This window comes from Melopsittacus undulatus, chromosome 9 (genome assembly GCF_012275295.1).
Source record: "Melopsittacus undulatus isolate bMelUnd1 chromosome 9, bMelUnd1.mat.Z, whole genome shotgun sequence".
NCBI classification, from domain to species: Eukaryota; Metazoa; Chordata; class Aves; order Psittaciformes; family Psittaculidae; genus Melopsittacus; species Melopsittacus undulatus.
In genome coordinates, this window is record NC_047535.1 from 39,431,985 (window position 1) to 39,447,531 (window position 15,547).

Genomic DNA, 15,547 nt, shown 5'->3' on the forward strand with positions numbered 1-15,547 from the left:
GAGCCAGTTCAACAGTGTTGGAAATCAGCTTTGATGTGCCATCAGCTATTTCATTCCCTTATTTCTAGATACAGAGTACAGCACATACACCAGATCACTGCAGAGATGGCTCCTATCAGCCTAGGACCTAATTTAGCAGAGCTCTTGCTGTCTTCGATCTTGTGTTGCTGGGATAAACCTGGCTCCCAGGAGATAATGGCAGGATGCAGCACTTCTGCCTCAATAATGGGAGCAGAGACATTCAGCCCTGTTAAACTCAGGAGGGAAGAAAGAACTTGGTGCTTACCAGAGTGCGGTACTCCAGGTCCTCTCTCAAAAGGCGGTTGTCATTCAGGGTGTATTTGGCTTTCCCTGTCACCCAGTCGACTGGGCCTTTGTCCACCTGGTGCTTGATTCCTCGAAACAACATGTAAAGGGGCTCCCCAACAGAATCCTGGCACAGAAAGGAAGGAGTTTCACCTGAGAGAAAGTGCATGGGCCAACTACCACATAGATGCATGAAACCGAAGCATTACTCTGCCTCTGCATCACTCATCTGATAGAATCTCCTTGCCACCCCTTCTCCAGAAATGGAACTAGATCAGAATCTGTCCTTCCCATACAGGGATAGACAAGCCTATGGCCATTGTGTCTCAAGATAAAGGAGCTAGAGTCCCCTTCTGGCGTCATCAAAACAACAAGTAGCATTAAAGCCAATTTAAGCACCCCTGCCCCAGTGAACAGCCCACCTCTTCCATTCCCCACCCTCAAGTGCAAAATGGCCTTGGCATGATTTCAGCCACCAGAAGGCACAAAGCAAAGCTGTGGCTGTTTCCCCTCTTTTGCCCCCTTCTAGACCACAAAGGGACAAAGAACTCACCCTCACAAATGCGTACAGGCAGATGGACATCCAGTTGGTTAACAGCTTCTCCACCACTGTTTCTGTCCTGAAAGAGAACATCAGGTTGGTCATAGTAATACAGTGCAGAGCAGGGAGAGATCTGGAGATAAAGGTCACTTCCCTTGAGAAGAGAGCACACTAGATGATAATGATACAAGATCCAGGGAGAGAGAGGGAAAAAGAAGAAGAAAAAAGGGACTTTAGAGACCAGGACAGTTAATGCTTTTGCTATCACTTATTTGAAGCACTTTTCAGCCTGAAGGAGGCACCAAATTACAGAAGTAGAGACAGAAGCAAGCAAAGGACAGAGGAAAGCCTCTGGTAGTTCTCAAACAAGGGAAATTTGTTCACTTCAGAAGGATGGACCAGACAGGAGGCTAATGGGGATCCAAACAGAGGAGATAGTTCAGTTTAGCCTCCAAACATGGCATGACTGTGAGCCCAAGGAGCTCTAAACAGCAAACTGAGATTAGCAGACTTGGCAGAGCCCTGGTATCTGAACACAAGGCGAGAGCTGACATGCAGCAGCTTCAAAAGAGGAATTTGGGGTAGGGAACACCAGCTTCCTACCCTTTTCACACCTTTCCTTCTATATTCCTTGCCAATTGGCTGTCTGGGACCATGGTTGGCTCACTCACCTCCGCAGCATCAGCTTGGGGTTCTTGGCCACATACTGCTCCACAAGGTCATTTAGGAGTGTTTTGAGGATGTCAGTGAAGTACTCCAGCTTCCCATGCAGTGACACAGTGAGCAACGATGCTACATAGGCCCGGTCTCTTGGAGAGAAAGTGCGCTGGATTTCCAGAGTGTGGATGAACTGGTGGGGAGAGAGAAGCCAGGGTTTGAACCTGCTGCAAACAAGGCAGCTCCTGGCTGCTGGAAGAGGTGGTGCTGCAGGGAGCTGTTGAGGAATGAGCTTTAACAGACACTGCCTGCTTCCCATGTGATGGGGCCCTGTCCCTACCCTGCAAGCAGAGAGAGGGCCATTACCTTGGTGAGGAAGAGCTTGCTGTTGAGCAGGTTGGAGAGCTGAACCAAGCCCTGCTCCACTGTTTGCCGCCGGCACTCGGGGATGTCCAGGTCTCTCTGCAGTGGTGACTCACGGTGCCCAGGGAAGAAAATACGCTCTGCATAGGACTTGTAGTCCAAGAAGGGGATTCCTGTGCCTACAAGGTCACTTGTGAGGTCCATCATTTCAGTCATCAGGTCTGGAGGAAAGGAGATGCACATGAGGTTGACTGCATGATCATACAACAAAGCATGAGGTGAGTACAGGAACTAGGGCCAGCAGGATGGGACTGAGGAAGAGGAAGGACGTTTCCGGACAGGAAGAAGCACACTGGGGTCACACTGCTAGGACATTTCAAACTAAACTAGGCACTGGCATAAACTGCATGAGGAAGCTTGGAGAGGAACTAGAAGGTGAATTTGGTGATTATGCTTATTTATAACCAGGGGCTGGTTTCCAGTTTTATCCAAAGGAAGCCACCATTCAGCACAGATCTGTGATTACAGGCATTACCTACATTAGAGATAAGAGTAGGAGAGATCTGCTCCTCACTGCTTCCCATGTTAGTTGGGGACTTACAGTCTGAGTCACCCCCAGTTTCAGAGCATCAGGTCTCCCTTACAGGGGCTCACCGCTCTAAGCACATTAAGTAAAAGGTTTGTGGACTCAGAACATGACATGGGATATAATTCAGCTTGCCCTACACAAAGACTGGTCTAGCTGCTGTTAAGATCTCTCCAAGTGTGCTGCTCTCTTGACTTTCAGCTCTTCCTCTGAGTCTGAAGGATAAACTGGAGAATCAGAGGGCTCTGTACAGATCACTGTGCTCTGAATCAAAGAGAAGAATAAAATCCAGAAGAATGTGGCTATATGTTTCAATGCACTGGCACAGAATAAAGTTTTTGCATCCTCTGAGCTGCCCAAATGAATACGCAGGAATGGAAAGAGAGGCAGGGCAGAGTGGGTCTTCAAGCTTCCCTGAAGCTGCAAGAACCCAGGAGCTCAGTGACTGACCTGTGAATTCCTTTTTGCATCTATCCCGAACACTTGTTTCCAGGTTTTCCAGCTGGATTTGAACTTTCTTGTAATCCCTCAGAGCCTGCTTGCTCTTCCTCCTGCAAAAAGAAGCAGAATTGTTCCAAGTGGCCCTAACCTGGGGATTGTCCTTGCCAACTGTTGTGTTGCTGCCAAAGGCTCCAGGACAGTTGGTGTTGAGGTGATTTCTACCAAACATCTTCTTTGCAGGATACCAGTGCTCATCCAGAGCCATGCCTAGAGGCACAACTGCAGTGCAGGTGTAATGTGCCTCACACATTGAACAGCACCAGGGGCTCAGGATTTGGCGCAAAACAAAGAAAACTGGGACCTTGTTTAGGCCCAAGATGTTCACACTTGGCCACAGGCACTGAGTAACATTGTGAGGAAATGAAAGACCTCACACAGTGCCAGAGTTTCCTACCTGTATATGAAGACGATGACCAGGACAATCAGTGCCACAAAGGATGCACCAACACCCAACCCAATCTGTGCCTCAAGTGGGAAGGTGAGCTGGCTTTCTGTGTCGTACTGCACCCGACCCAGGAGGAAGTTCAGGTTTCCCATCTGTACCTGTAAGAAAGGATGTGCCATGATGGAAGCTCAGTCAGCAATGAAATGCAAAGCCAGAGGGCAGTGCTTGGCTTATAAGAGTAGAATTGAGAATAAGAACAGCTCCTTGCCACCCTTGGTACCTCCCCTATCCCCCATCAGGCTTCTGCCTTTCCTCCACTCCCCATCCCACTCCCTGCCTCCACTGCTTCTTGCCTGTGCTTCAAAAACCAACAGGTTTTCTTGAGGTACTGCTGATTCCATACCGTGAACTCTGGGAGCAAGTCTGTGCCCTCCCGCTTTGTGCGGTGCCGCGGAGCCGGCTGCTCAGAGGGAGGCTCGCAGTACAGATGGTTCCTTGTCAGTGTCTTCACCACACAGATTCCTTCTCCAATCATAGCCATCACTTCATCCTTGGAAATAGCCAGATCTAGATTTTCCCCCTGGAATAGAAGTAGAACAGCACATCAAAACAGGCAAAAACCAAGTCTGCATTTCCATTGCTCCAGGGAAAATGGAAGAGACCAACGCCATTGGATGAAAGCAACCTTTTTTCCTCTCCAACTAGGTTTGCATTAGAATTGGCTACAGAAGTTAATTTTGTAAGCTAAAAACTCAGTTGCGTACAACTTAGATTATAGCTTTAGGACTTGCACCATGCTGCCTAAGTACAGTTATAAATAGCTTGTCTTTTAAAGGCTCTTCAGCCACAGCAGGACTTCACTCTATGTGTATATCCATATACACACACACACAGAGGGTGTAGATGTGCTGTGACAGGTTGTAAGCCTGTCAAGTGCTTTAAAACCTTGCATGCTGCATGCCATCAATTTAAAACACTCAATTAGGAACAACTTTGTCCAAGGAACATGATTTCCAGCTAGATTTTGTGTTACCTCCACAGAGATGACGCTTCCTGGTTTGTGCCGATACGGTTTGGCAGGGTCTTCAGCATTCAAGGGTTTTAGGATGGGGTTAACTTCATACGAGAAGGGCATGGGATGCAGCGAGTTGAAATCAAAGCTGAGATTATCCAGAATAAATTCCAGTTTGATATGGACACTCCGCAACAGCAGGTTAATAGCTGGAGTTTTGCACAGGATCAGGTAGGAGGAGTTCACCAGACATGGCTCTTCAAACTAAATGGAAAAGGCAGAAGAAGTATAAGTAGTGAAGCACTAACTGGCAGAGAACATTTTCCACTTGGTCAATACTGTTGGTACGATCCAAGCAGATAGCAGCGAGGGAAATCCTACAGTGACAGAAAGTCCAGCAATCCAGAGCAACACATCTGCCCTTTTGCACCCTCAGCTCCACAGGGCACTTTGCCGTGGTACCTGCTGGACGCTGCACAGAGCACCCTCAGGGCACTGGGTGTCAGGGATGATTCTGCGCCATCGTCCCAGAGCTCGGCGCCGCCGTTCGGATGGGGAAACAGTAACTCGGATCTTGGGTTTCTGTACAACATCCAAGTTGTAGCCATGAACTCTGAGCACTCTCCCTCCACTGAAAGAGAAAAGCAGCTGATCTCAACCACCTCTGTCTTGCTCATGTTTCCACCCTTCTGCCTCTGCTCATTCCCACAAGCCTGCCTTTACTCCAAAGTGTAACTCAACAACTTGGTGCTGTAGTACCTGCCTCAGCACACAGCCCTGGGGAAGGTGCCCTCAGTCTTTCTACCTGAGGAAGCTTTTCGGTGGCTCTGCAAAAGTGACGTTGGGATCCAGAGTGTATCTGAAGAGTGATCCTTCCAGTCTCCTCTCTTGGTTCCCGTATTTGATGGTAACTGGGAGCTCTGCAGACACATTGCTGGGACTGGTCTGGCATGCCAGCTGGTCCTCTGTCATCTCAGAGAGGCTTGGAGGTACAGAAGAGAGAACAAGGGATTAACAGCCGCTGCAGAGAGGAGGTTTATAGTATTGTGCCTTGCTCTTTGCAGGCAGCCTGCAAACCTCTTATGGTATTTTCCTAAATTTAATGGTGAAAGCATCTCGTGCCTTATCTAAGCAAGCAATAACTCTGATCTTACATGTGACATGGGAGGTCTCCAAGCAGGACACTGATTTCACTAGGATGCCCAGTCAGCAGCTTTGAGCCCAGAAGGGTAAGACAGGTTCCTCCTGCCTTGGGGCCCTGAGTTGGCACAATGGATTTCAGCTCTGGGTTCTAGGAGAGGGGACAAAAAATATGAAAGGTGAGAGATAAGGACCTCAAAGGATAAGAAGGAAAGAAAACAGCAGAATGTGTTCAGTGACCTCCAGTGCTCTGAAAATAGAAGCTATAGATCCCAACCACAGGCAGGCCTCAGCTAGCTTATGGAGCAGAGGCAACAGAGGAAGGATCAGTCACACCAGCAAGAACCATGAACTGGGGACCAGCCTCTCCACAGCCTGCAAAAGGCAGATGGAAGCTGCGAACAGCAGAGCTGTGAGCCTCACACAAACTCCAGGATTAACAGTTCAAAGGGATTGTTTAGATCAGTGACTGGATTAATAACTCATGTTAGGAAAAACAAGGCAGCAAATAAATTGTTTGTCTTGTAGAAGAGGAGATTACCAGCAGGGAGCCCTAAGAGTTTGTGTTGAGATATGTGCTATTAAACCTACTTGTTGGTGGCCTGGAAAGGGGAAACAAAACTTGGTAAGTTATTCAGAGCAACAAAAACTTACTACCACTGAGGAGCTGCAGCACAATCTAGAGGACCCCAAGGAGCAAAGTCAGTCACTGCTGATAAACGAAGGTACTTGAAAGGACAAGAAGCAGGGAGAGTACAGCAATAACACAACCCAACCATGTGTGCAGTTGTGAGAGCTGAAATCTCTCCTGCCCATTCAAGAGTGCTTTAGTACCTGTAACAACCATGCCAACTGTAAGCACAGATCTCGGCAAAAACACATCAAGTGGTAGGAATTACTGGGAATTATGCCGCAGTAAAAGTTCCTGTACAATTGTGTTGCCCATAGTGCACAGTTCTCATCACCCTGCCTCAAAATGGTGAAAATAAACCAAAACCAAGAGCAACAACTGGATAATCCAGTATATAAAACGGTTTTATACAGCCCCAAATGGAATAGACTAAGACTTCTCAGCATCTCTTTCCCCTTTCCATGAGAGAGGGGGACATGCAACTAGGCACACATAAAGTTCAACAGCAAGGATGAAAAGTGAGTAATTGGATCTAAAAATGACTTAAAAACTATTTCATCATTGCTGGGTTTAAGATAGCAAAGAATTATCAGAAGCATGTTTATAAAAACAATAGGAAACATTTCTCCATACAATGCACAGTAACTGGACTACTGCCACTGGATGCTGAAGGTCAGAAGCTAAAAGAAACAGCAATTTACATATTAATAAAAGGAAGGTCAGAACTTTTAGTAAGACGTTAAGTCATCAATAAAAGTATCTCCGCACCAGAAAGACACATTGTAGAGTCCGACAGGTTCATGCACCACACAGGCATTTAGCAGAGATACTGGAAGAACGGGAGAGGTATTAAAGCAGCAAGAGCTTGGTTACCTGATAGGTGAAAATGTGCCCAGAAACTCCACGTCCCCCTCCAGGCACTTCCACCACCACGTGCCCAGATCTCTCTGTCCAGCTCCTGCCAGTGACGCACACGATACTGCAGGACAATCCAACAACAGTGTCACACCATGGAAGAGCAGATGAGCTGTATCCATTGCATTGTCCTACCACCATCTAGTGACCACAGCTCCCTTCTTTCTGCCTTATCACATGCTCAGAATATCAACCAAATGTTGGCAAACACCTTTAAAACCTGGATTTGGTGCTGTCTGTTCCAAATAGGCTCATCCTATCCAAGATTACACTTTCTGGGACAGACAGGATGAAGCCCACTGTATCACTGATATAGGAAGAATCCAAGAGCTCTGTTATTGTCCAGAGGTGACCAAATCAGTCACATCTGGAGTGACCCCAGGCTAGCAGTGGTCAATCCACACATTAACACTAGGTCTGATCCAGAAGAAAACTGAAGACTGTGTATTTAGCTGGCGCTGGTCTTCAGCCAGTGACCTCTGGAACCAGCCAGTTCCCTGATCTGCACCACCCATTCTTCCCAGCCCTTTTTCCAGCCATTATTTGGTGTGGGAGATGCTGACAAGGTGAAAAGTCAGGTTGTTCTTAGAACAAGGCAGCAAGGAGTCCCATGTTACAGCACTGATTTGCTAACAGGAAAACTACTCTTCAGGAGACTTCCCAGCCTTTGTCTGGGCCTTGCTCAGGAGGGGGTTCCAGGTTCACAGCTATATTCCCTCAACCAAAAAGACTCAGGAATTGGAATGCAGGCAGTGCCAAGCCAGGACCCTGTCATGCCAGTGATACAGAACAAACACAGTGCTAACCCCAGCAAGATTACGCTCTAATTCTAGGATGAAAACAGAAAGCAGATGGATCCAGACAAACAAGGCGCACAGACAGGACAACATTGCTCAACACAGCAGGCCATTTCCCAGCAGGATCTTACCTGGCTCCCAGAGGGGAGGGTGCTATAACTACTGCTACCATGGAATGGAAAAATGGGTTTGTGATAGCTCTAATGAGAGGTTACTCACAATTGCTCTCCTCTTCTTCCGGTTGCTTAGCTCCTCTCCCTCCCTTGTCCAAGGCTTCCACCTACTTGCCCTGCCACAGGCCAACTACACAAATAGTCCCTTCTCCTTGCTTCCTAGCTACCCCCCAGTCATACCTCTCAACATCTAGATTACACTGCCTTGTTGTATGGTTCTGCCCTGGCCAGACACACCAGCTCCCCAGCTCTCTGTCACTGACATTAGCTGGATTCAGCAGGACAGGTCTTTCTGCTTCCCATCCTCTTCCTATCCACCATGTTTACAAGGATTGTGTGACCTGCCAGGCACTTCCAGCCATCAGAAGAGTGGCATTGGGCCCACCAGGACTCCTTGGTCTACTCCTGGTTGTGGGGGTCCTTTCATTTGATTTGTTCCTGGGAGGTGGAAGTCCGGCTGCAAGTGAGGAACGAACCTAGGGGTGTGCTCACTCAAGCAGAGGCAAGAATCTGTGTGCACCTCCAACCACACGTTCCCATCCTCACCCTGTGTTAACATGGTCAGGATATTTTCCTAGCAGTGATGCTTGCCCAAGGCATATCCTTTGCTTTACTAAAATCACCCTGTAGCTGGGAGAGACACCCATGAAACTCAGATAGTGTGGTCAGTAAACGGCAGCACTGTTTGGCCATTGCCTTGTACACAACCTTATCTCTCTAAGGTCACTGCCTGAGTAACTAACCAGACAGTGACCTTACCCAGGGGCACTCCCTGGGAACGGACAAGGCTCAATACCTGCTACAGCAAAGGCAAGGACATCTCAGGCTGGTGTCAGCAGCCAAGGGAAAAGCCAGCGCTTGCCTCTGGGAGGAGGTTTCACAGATACTCTACCTGCTAGAGATCTCATACTCTTGAGCATCTACGGCACAGGGAATTCCTGCAACAGTGACAGTTTCTGCAATGTCTTGATGTTTCTGCCCGAGGTTTGAGCCAGTGATGGTGATTCTAGTGCCACCTTCCACTGGTCCAGACAGGGGGTACACCTGCAAAGACAGCCGCGCATGTGTCAATGTCACAGTATCTCAGAGCTCTGCACTCTGGCAACTGATCTACAGCACAGGGCCCTTCAACTGCCCCATTACAAACTCTGCCTGGTTGGGTCACTGCTATGGATTCCTTTAACTGGCTTGGACTAGTACCAGGTTGCACCCTCATCACAAGAAAGGCCATTAAGAACAGACAGTTGGAGCCTTCTTTCCCATACTTCACTGTTGCCAAAAGTCCCCCCCAGAAATGATAATCCACTATAGACCTCAAAGGACTGCTCTGTTTTGCCTTCTCATCAACATGCTGACCACTCCATAGGGCATTTCTGCTGAGGAGTGGGAATGCATAAGCCAACACATGTTACTGGTGTTGAAGCAACAAGCACCATTCCCCCCTCAGCATCAGTACGACAATGAATTGCATGCTGCACAAACGTCAAAGCTCTGTCCCTGAGCAGCATCCAAGGTAAACTAAGACAAGATGCAGCACATGGATGTTGTGTGCCACCGGAGGGAGGACAAGCTGACAGCAAAAGGAACACATGGCTACAGACATTTGTCATGTGGCAGTTAGCAAGAAACATTTAAAATAAACACACAAAAATAATTCATTCCAGTAACCTGTCATGCCTTTGACATCCTTGTTGGCTGTTATTAGGTTTTGCCCTCCTTTGCCCCAGGCTCAGTTGGGCCAATCTGTTTCAGGGTCTGGCCAAGGACAGTTGGAGGATCTGTGGACCCTTTCCCAGCTCCTGAATGATTCTGTTCCTTCTGGTGTGCCAGCTTCATGTGAGATACAAATGCACCTTTCCTCACTGGTCCCTATCAGCAAACACAAAGCCCAGCACACGTGTCTAGCATCCTTGCCACCAAGGGGTCATTGTGGAATAGGACTAACTTGCTTTTCAGATGGCAAATGTAGTACTGAGCTGCACTGTTTATGCTCCAAGTTCACAGCCCTTTGACTTTAACTGGAGAATGCAGCCCTAGGTGCAGTACACTAGCGAGCAAGTTACTCACAGAGTGAATGAGAGGTGCTGGACACAGGTCTTCTATATCTTCCTTGCAGGAGCCCCTGAAGACACAGCTGGGGTTCTCACCTCCACACCACACACAGTTGTACTTGGAGTCAGCAGTTTGGCAGCGGCTACAGTCAGTGTGTCCCACAGAGCAGTTGTAAAAGGTCACTGCAAAGGAGAAGAATTCAGAGGCATCTGCAAACATCCCCTAGGGAATAACCCAGCAACCTGGCATCTTGCACAGAACCTTCTGCTCCTCCCTCCCCTGGGACAAGCAACAGGAATGAGGCCAAATGTATTCCTGAGTTTCCTTGTGACAGGACTACTAGAGATGCAAAAGGCCTCATTTGAGGATGTCTCAGTTCTCTTCCACCCCATCTGCAGTGTTCTTGCTGGGGAGGTGCTGGGCTCCTACCGTGGAGATCTGCAGCACTGTCCACTCGAAGGTGTCGTCGCCTCTGCACAAACACCACAGCGTTGAATTCGAGTTGAGGTGCTGTGTAACTGTACTGCAAAGACAAAGGCCACCAAGACAAATGACTTGAGAGACACAAACAACCCATTAAATAAGCAAAAAGCATCAGCAGCCATCCTGTGCAGTGCACCGGCACATAGAGCCTAGCCAGAGCTTCCTGCAAATGCTCTAGAAAGAGTGGCAGGCGTTGGTTAAGTAGGATGAACACTGGAAACAGATCTGTGCTCACAATACTTGACCAGCTCCCTATCTGCATTCCTAATGGCAATTCCTATCTCCAAGCCACCTGCTCAGAAAACTGCTCAATCTGGCACTTACACAATTTCAGTAGTGCTGAAGATGTAGGATTACAACTGGTCCACAGGGCTCATGGGCACAAGAGCCTCTGTTGTCCCTCTCCCTTAACTATATGTGTTTGTGAACCAAAAATAGCACCTCTGCTTACAAACCTGTCCTAAGTAAATTCCACACATCATCCAGAAATGTACATGGCTCTTGTAATTTTGCTCTTAATCCTACCATCCACAGCCTACCTTCCACCACTGAGAACAAACCTGGTACTAACAGCATGTTTCTTTTCACAAAAGAGCCATCATCACAGAAGGAGTCACGATCCAGAGAACCATGAACAACAGTGCCTCAAGCTAAAGCTGAAGTGGCACAGTCCTGGCAGGTTGTGATGAGTGACAGCTCGGAGATGGCATCATCCCATACTACAGTCAATGCAGGTTATGTGGCTCAGGCTGTGCAATCTTTCTGCAGTTGCAGATACCAGCACTACCAGGCAGCAGCAGCACAGATGATGGCCCCATAGTGCTAAATATTCCACAGATATCTTTGCAAAGAGCTTCCCTTCCAAACTGCTGCTTTGCTGAGTGAAACCAGCATCAGTGTGAGCTCTGAAATGGCACGTTAATCCAAGCACTCACCTGGCTCATCTGGCAGGTGATGTAACAGAGGGATTTGTTTGTTTCGTCTCCTTCCACATAAGCATCCATCACCACTGTCCTCCCCTCCAAATTCAGGACACACTCATAGTCCCACTGCTGGTCCTGCAGAGGAGATAGACATGGCACCAGTTCTCAACTATACAGACCTTCCTACTGCACAACAGTGTTCTCCTCCCTCTCCAACTCAGAACCCTTTAAAAAGCCACTGTGCAAGCAGCATGCTCCTCTCATTCCCTTCATTATACCAACTCTATGCTATATTCAAGGCTCTCTATGCTGTCACTGCCTCCATGAAAGAAAGACAAACCAATACAAAACACAAGGGAACACGTGTTTGTCAGTGCAGGGAGAACTCAGCACAGGAAGAGGAATTAAAGCAAAACCAGTGGGACTCTGAAGTTATGCCTGTATCTGTGAAACTTCAGCTTGGAAATGAGGGCTGCAGTACACAGATTAGGCCACTGCACCTCAAAAACTGTAAGTGGATTTTTCTTCTTTCTCTCCTGTACATGTTCTACTGAATTGCTTAGACACTCCCTGTAAAATAGATGGATACGCATCTGCAATCAGCTCTGTACTGAGCAGTGCAGTATATCAGGTTTAACATAAAGTAATGATTAGTTCGTGGGCTGCATGTTCTGAGGCAGTTGTTTGTAAAAAGTTACTAAATCGAGCTTCTGTCTTGAGAAGCAAAGATGATTTTTATCAGAGACACACCCAAGAAGCATAGCTTTCAAGGGTGGTTTTCCCTACTGCAGAAGTTTCAGGTATGACAGGAATAGCCACATGAACATGAACATGCCAGAAAGGAAAGGGAACGGATGACTTATCTTTAGCTTATGGAGACATAATCAGGAAAGATTCATCAGGAAGTTATTCCAAGAACTACAGCACAGGTGCAACTGAATCCAAAGGCATGCAGATCTGCAGCAGGTTGGTGCACATCTGAACTCTCCCTTTCTCTGGGGGACCTCCCACTCACCAATAAATCCAGCTATGAAATGCTTTATTCACAGAATTAGGTCATTCCCCCTAAGCTGTTTCTGCAAACAGGAGACACCTAGGCAGAGCTACAGCTGTGTCTTACATGTATTTTTAGCAGTGCTATGGACACGGTGTCCAGAGTGCTCTGCATTAACACAGTTTCTCAATGCTGATCATGGTGAGCTACCTGATAGAGGTGGAAGTTCTTGCCCAGCAGGGTTATCTTCCTTGCCACGTTGACTGGAAACAGTGAAGATCCCTGGATTCCCTGCACGCAGGGACATGCATCTGGACCCCAGCTAAGCTCTTCATTCTGAAAACAAACACAAGGCTTCAGAGAAAGAGACCTCCATGGCTCTCACACAGGGAATCAAAGCCTGACATGCCAACAGAGAAACAGCCCTGCTTGAACAAAGACACGGCTGTGCTTTACCATGACGATCTAAGCAAGTAATACAAGAACACAAAGAGGTGAAGAGCAGAAAGCTGCGAACGCGCTGGACATCACAGCAGCTGCCACCTTCAGGCCAGCAGCATTTCTGCAAGACCTGGGAACCTCACACATCTTTTTCCTTCCTCAGGCTGCTGTTTCTCCTCACATTACAGTGGTGATCAGCTTCTACACTCTCAGAGGGCACAACCCCTCCTGTGTGCTGAAATACTAGACCTACAATGTGTATGAACATTTCAAAGTGTTACAGTGTTAGGCTGTGAGTCCCAAAGCCCAGCAACTCACCTCCTCCCAGAACTCCGGAGCATCATACTGATAGTCGAGGTCAGGGTGGAGGATCCTGGGGAAGTCAGGGACATCCCTCTCTGAAGAGTCCCCATCACCAGACAGAAGGGTAGAAGCAGAGAAGGGAGATGTGTCATTCTCAGCCTGCAGCAAATCCATCCAGTCCTCTGTGTCCTGCAGCTCTGTGCCTTCCTCCAGCAGCCACTCTGGGGGAGCTGATGGTGGGAGCTCTGAAGCAGGTAGCTCAGTTCCCAGCAATCCAGGAGAGTCCTCAGAGGTAGCAGGACCCCCCGGCACCTGGCTGGGAGTTTGGGGAGATGGGATGGCAGATGTCAGTGCCTCTGTGGTAGGAAAAGAACTCAGAGGCCACTTCAAGCTGGTGACATGAGGAGAAGGTGTTATTGCTGCTGAAAAGGTGTGCGGAGGGCTACCCACTAGTGTGGTGGATGGGTTGGTGTGCTGCGGCCCCTGGGCGGTGGCTGGCCCTTCAGTGGGCAAGGCTGTATGATCCATGTTTTTGGATGGGCTGGTGAGGACAGATGCAGAAGGAGAAGTTGTCTCTGGCTCAGTGATAGCAGGTTTGTCTGCTGGTGGTGGCAGGGGGGATTCTGTGATGGCCTGGAGAGAGGCTGCTTCAGTTGAGAGAGTCAAGTACGTATAGCTGAGGGTTTCTGTAGGCTCAGATGTCATGTCCAAGGCTGCAGAGAACGTGATGAGGTTGGGCTCTGAGGAGGGCACAGTGCTCGGTACCACTTGCATGATGGGGGGAGTGATGGGTTTTGTGGCTGTGGATGGGGCTGTGGTAGAGGATTTGGTGAGGGGAGCTGCTGAAGAAGGAAACACACCTGAGGCTGGGATCTGGGCCTAGAGAAAAATAACATTGTGGGGTGAGAAGAAAATAAACAGGTAAAACCCAAGCAGGAAAACACTCCATACTACTTCCTGTAGTAGTGCTCACAAGAGGCTGCTTCACCTTCTGCATTTAAGTGAGATCTACGTCTCGTGCCACCACGTCTTGGGATAGGACTGGAGAATGCTCAAAGTGCAGAAGATCCAGCAACATTCTCTCTCCCACTGATTCCTGCACTCACCCCCCACTCTGAGGGAGGTCTGCCTGCCTTTATCCCCCACTGAACTGCAGGACTACCTGTGGCAGCCACAGACTGGGCATCCCTTTCACTTTCCCTCTTGCAGCCTCTCTGCCAGCTTGTTCTTTTCCTTTGCTTTGAGAACAGAGGCTGGATAACCCCAGGAGAAGGGCAATCTGCTTCATCCGATGGCAATTCCTCAGAAACCTAACAAAGGCCTTTTAACATGAGGCACACAGAGCCTCGTGTTGCTCCAGCAGCTCACCTCCTTGCTTCATGTGACTGAGAGCTGTTATTTTACCTGAGATCTGATTCATTGCATCTCACTGAGGCTATTCTAGCACACAGGACTAGGACTGAGTACAAAACGTACCCTTTCATTGTAGATAATGATTCCTTCCTCACAGGCTGCTTTGTGGGTACAGAGGTGCTGCTGGATGCACCAGTTACATCCCCAGAGACTGCTCACACACTTCTTGCACCTGGAATAATGATGGAGAAGCAGCTGCTGAGATGATCCAGGCAGGGAGAGCCACCCTCCCTAAAACTACAGAGAAGAAAAGCATGTGCTCACGGTGCCGACTTCCACAGCAGGGCCACTGCAGCACAGTCATAGAAAGAGAAGTCCACAGAAGCAATGAAGATGTCATGGAAACGCACTACGAGCTTTATGGTGACATGATCTGAAAATGAAAACAAAAGTTTCTTAGAAATGGAGCCACTCTAAGCCTGCCATACTGTTAAGAGACTCAGCATGCTCCAGGAAAGACACTGCCAAACACAGAGACAGATTCCTCTAGCATCTCAATCGCTGGATTATCCTAAACTAAAAACAGGTTGGACAAGTTTGCCAGGAGCAGTTTATGACAGCTCTTGCCAACTCATGGGAAGGAAGACTAGTCAGAAGGCTAGTCTTCCATCTTCATCTGCTATAATTCCACTGTCATCTCTGTATTAGAGGAAGATGCAACATTCCATGCTCAAAGCTGATTGTCTTCCTTTTTCATCCAAAGGAAAACCAGACCCTTAGAACTGACATAGCCCTTTACCTTCAGAGCTTTGTTCTATGCCCAGACTCAGAAGTCAGCCAGAGAAGAGGTTTAAGACTTGTAATCTTGTTTGCAATGACTGAAAGCTTATCTGCTTTAAATCCAGGTCTCATGTCAACTAGAAGCCTCAGGACAGCCCAGTTCTTTGGGAAGAGACTATCTCTGTTTTCTGACAGACCGAAGAACTGCAGA

At 48.2% G+C, this 15,547-nt stretch overlaps 1 protein-coding gene across 2 annotated transcripts in view; it reads right to left on the minus strand.

Annotated features, from left to right (window-relative positions):
* The window catches only part of LOC101878658 (plexin-B1), a 74,258-nt gene that overhangs the window by 9,452 nt on the left and 49,259 nt on the right, over positions 1-15,547 (minus strand). For both annotated transcript variants that reach the window (XM_034065906.1, XM_034065905.1), the window contains exons 9-28: positions 14,881-14,989; positions 14,680-14,788; positions 13,219-14,082; positions 12,670-12,795; positions 11,478-11,600; positions 10,489-10,582; positions 10,075-10,241; positions 8,900-9,051; positions 6,996-7,101; positions 5,506-5,642; positions 5,157-5,333; positions 4,814-4,982; positions 4,373-4,615; positions 3,743-3,919; positions 3,349-3,497; positions 2,904-3,004; positions 1,871-2,088; positions 1,519-1,697; positions 860-926; positions 287-433 (exon numbers count right to left, since the gene is read on the minus strand). In XM_034065906.1, coding sequence (XP_033921797.1) covers positions 287-433; positions 860-926; positions 1,519-1,697; positions 1,871-2,088; positions 2,904-3,004; positions 3,349-3,497; positions 3,743-3,919; positions 4,373-4,615; positions 4,814-4,982; positions 5,157-5,333; positions 5,506-5,642; positions 6,996-7,101; positions 8,900-9,051; positions 10,075-10,241; positions 10,489-10,582; positions 11,478-11,600; positions 12,670-12,795; positions 13,219-14,082; positions 14,680-14,788; positions 14,881-14,989 — 3,614 coding nt within the window. The remainder of the gene's footprint in view (positions 1-286; positions 434-859; positions 927-1,518; positions 1,698-1,870; positions 2,089-2,903; positions 3,005-3,348; positions 3,498-3,742; positions 3,920-4,372; positions 4,616-4,813; positions 4,983-5,156; positions 5,334-5,505; positions 5,643-6,995; positions 7,102-8,899; positions 9,052-10,074; positions 10,242-10,488; positions 10,583-11,477; positions 11,601-12,669; positions 12,796-13,218; positions 14,083-14,679; positions 14,789-14,880; positions 14,990-15,547) is intronic.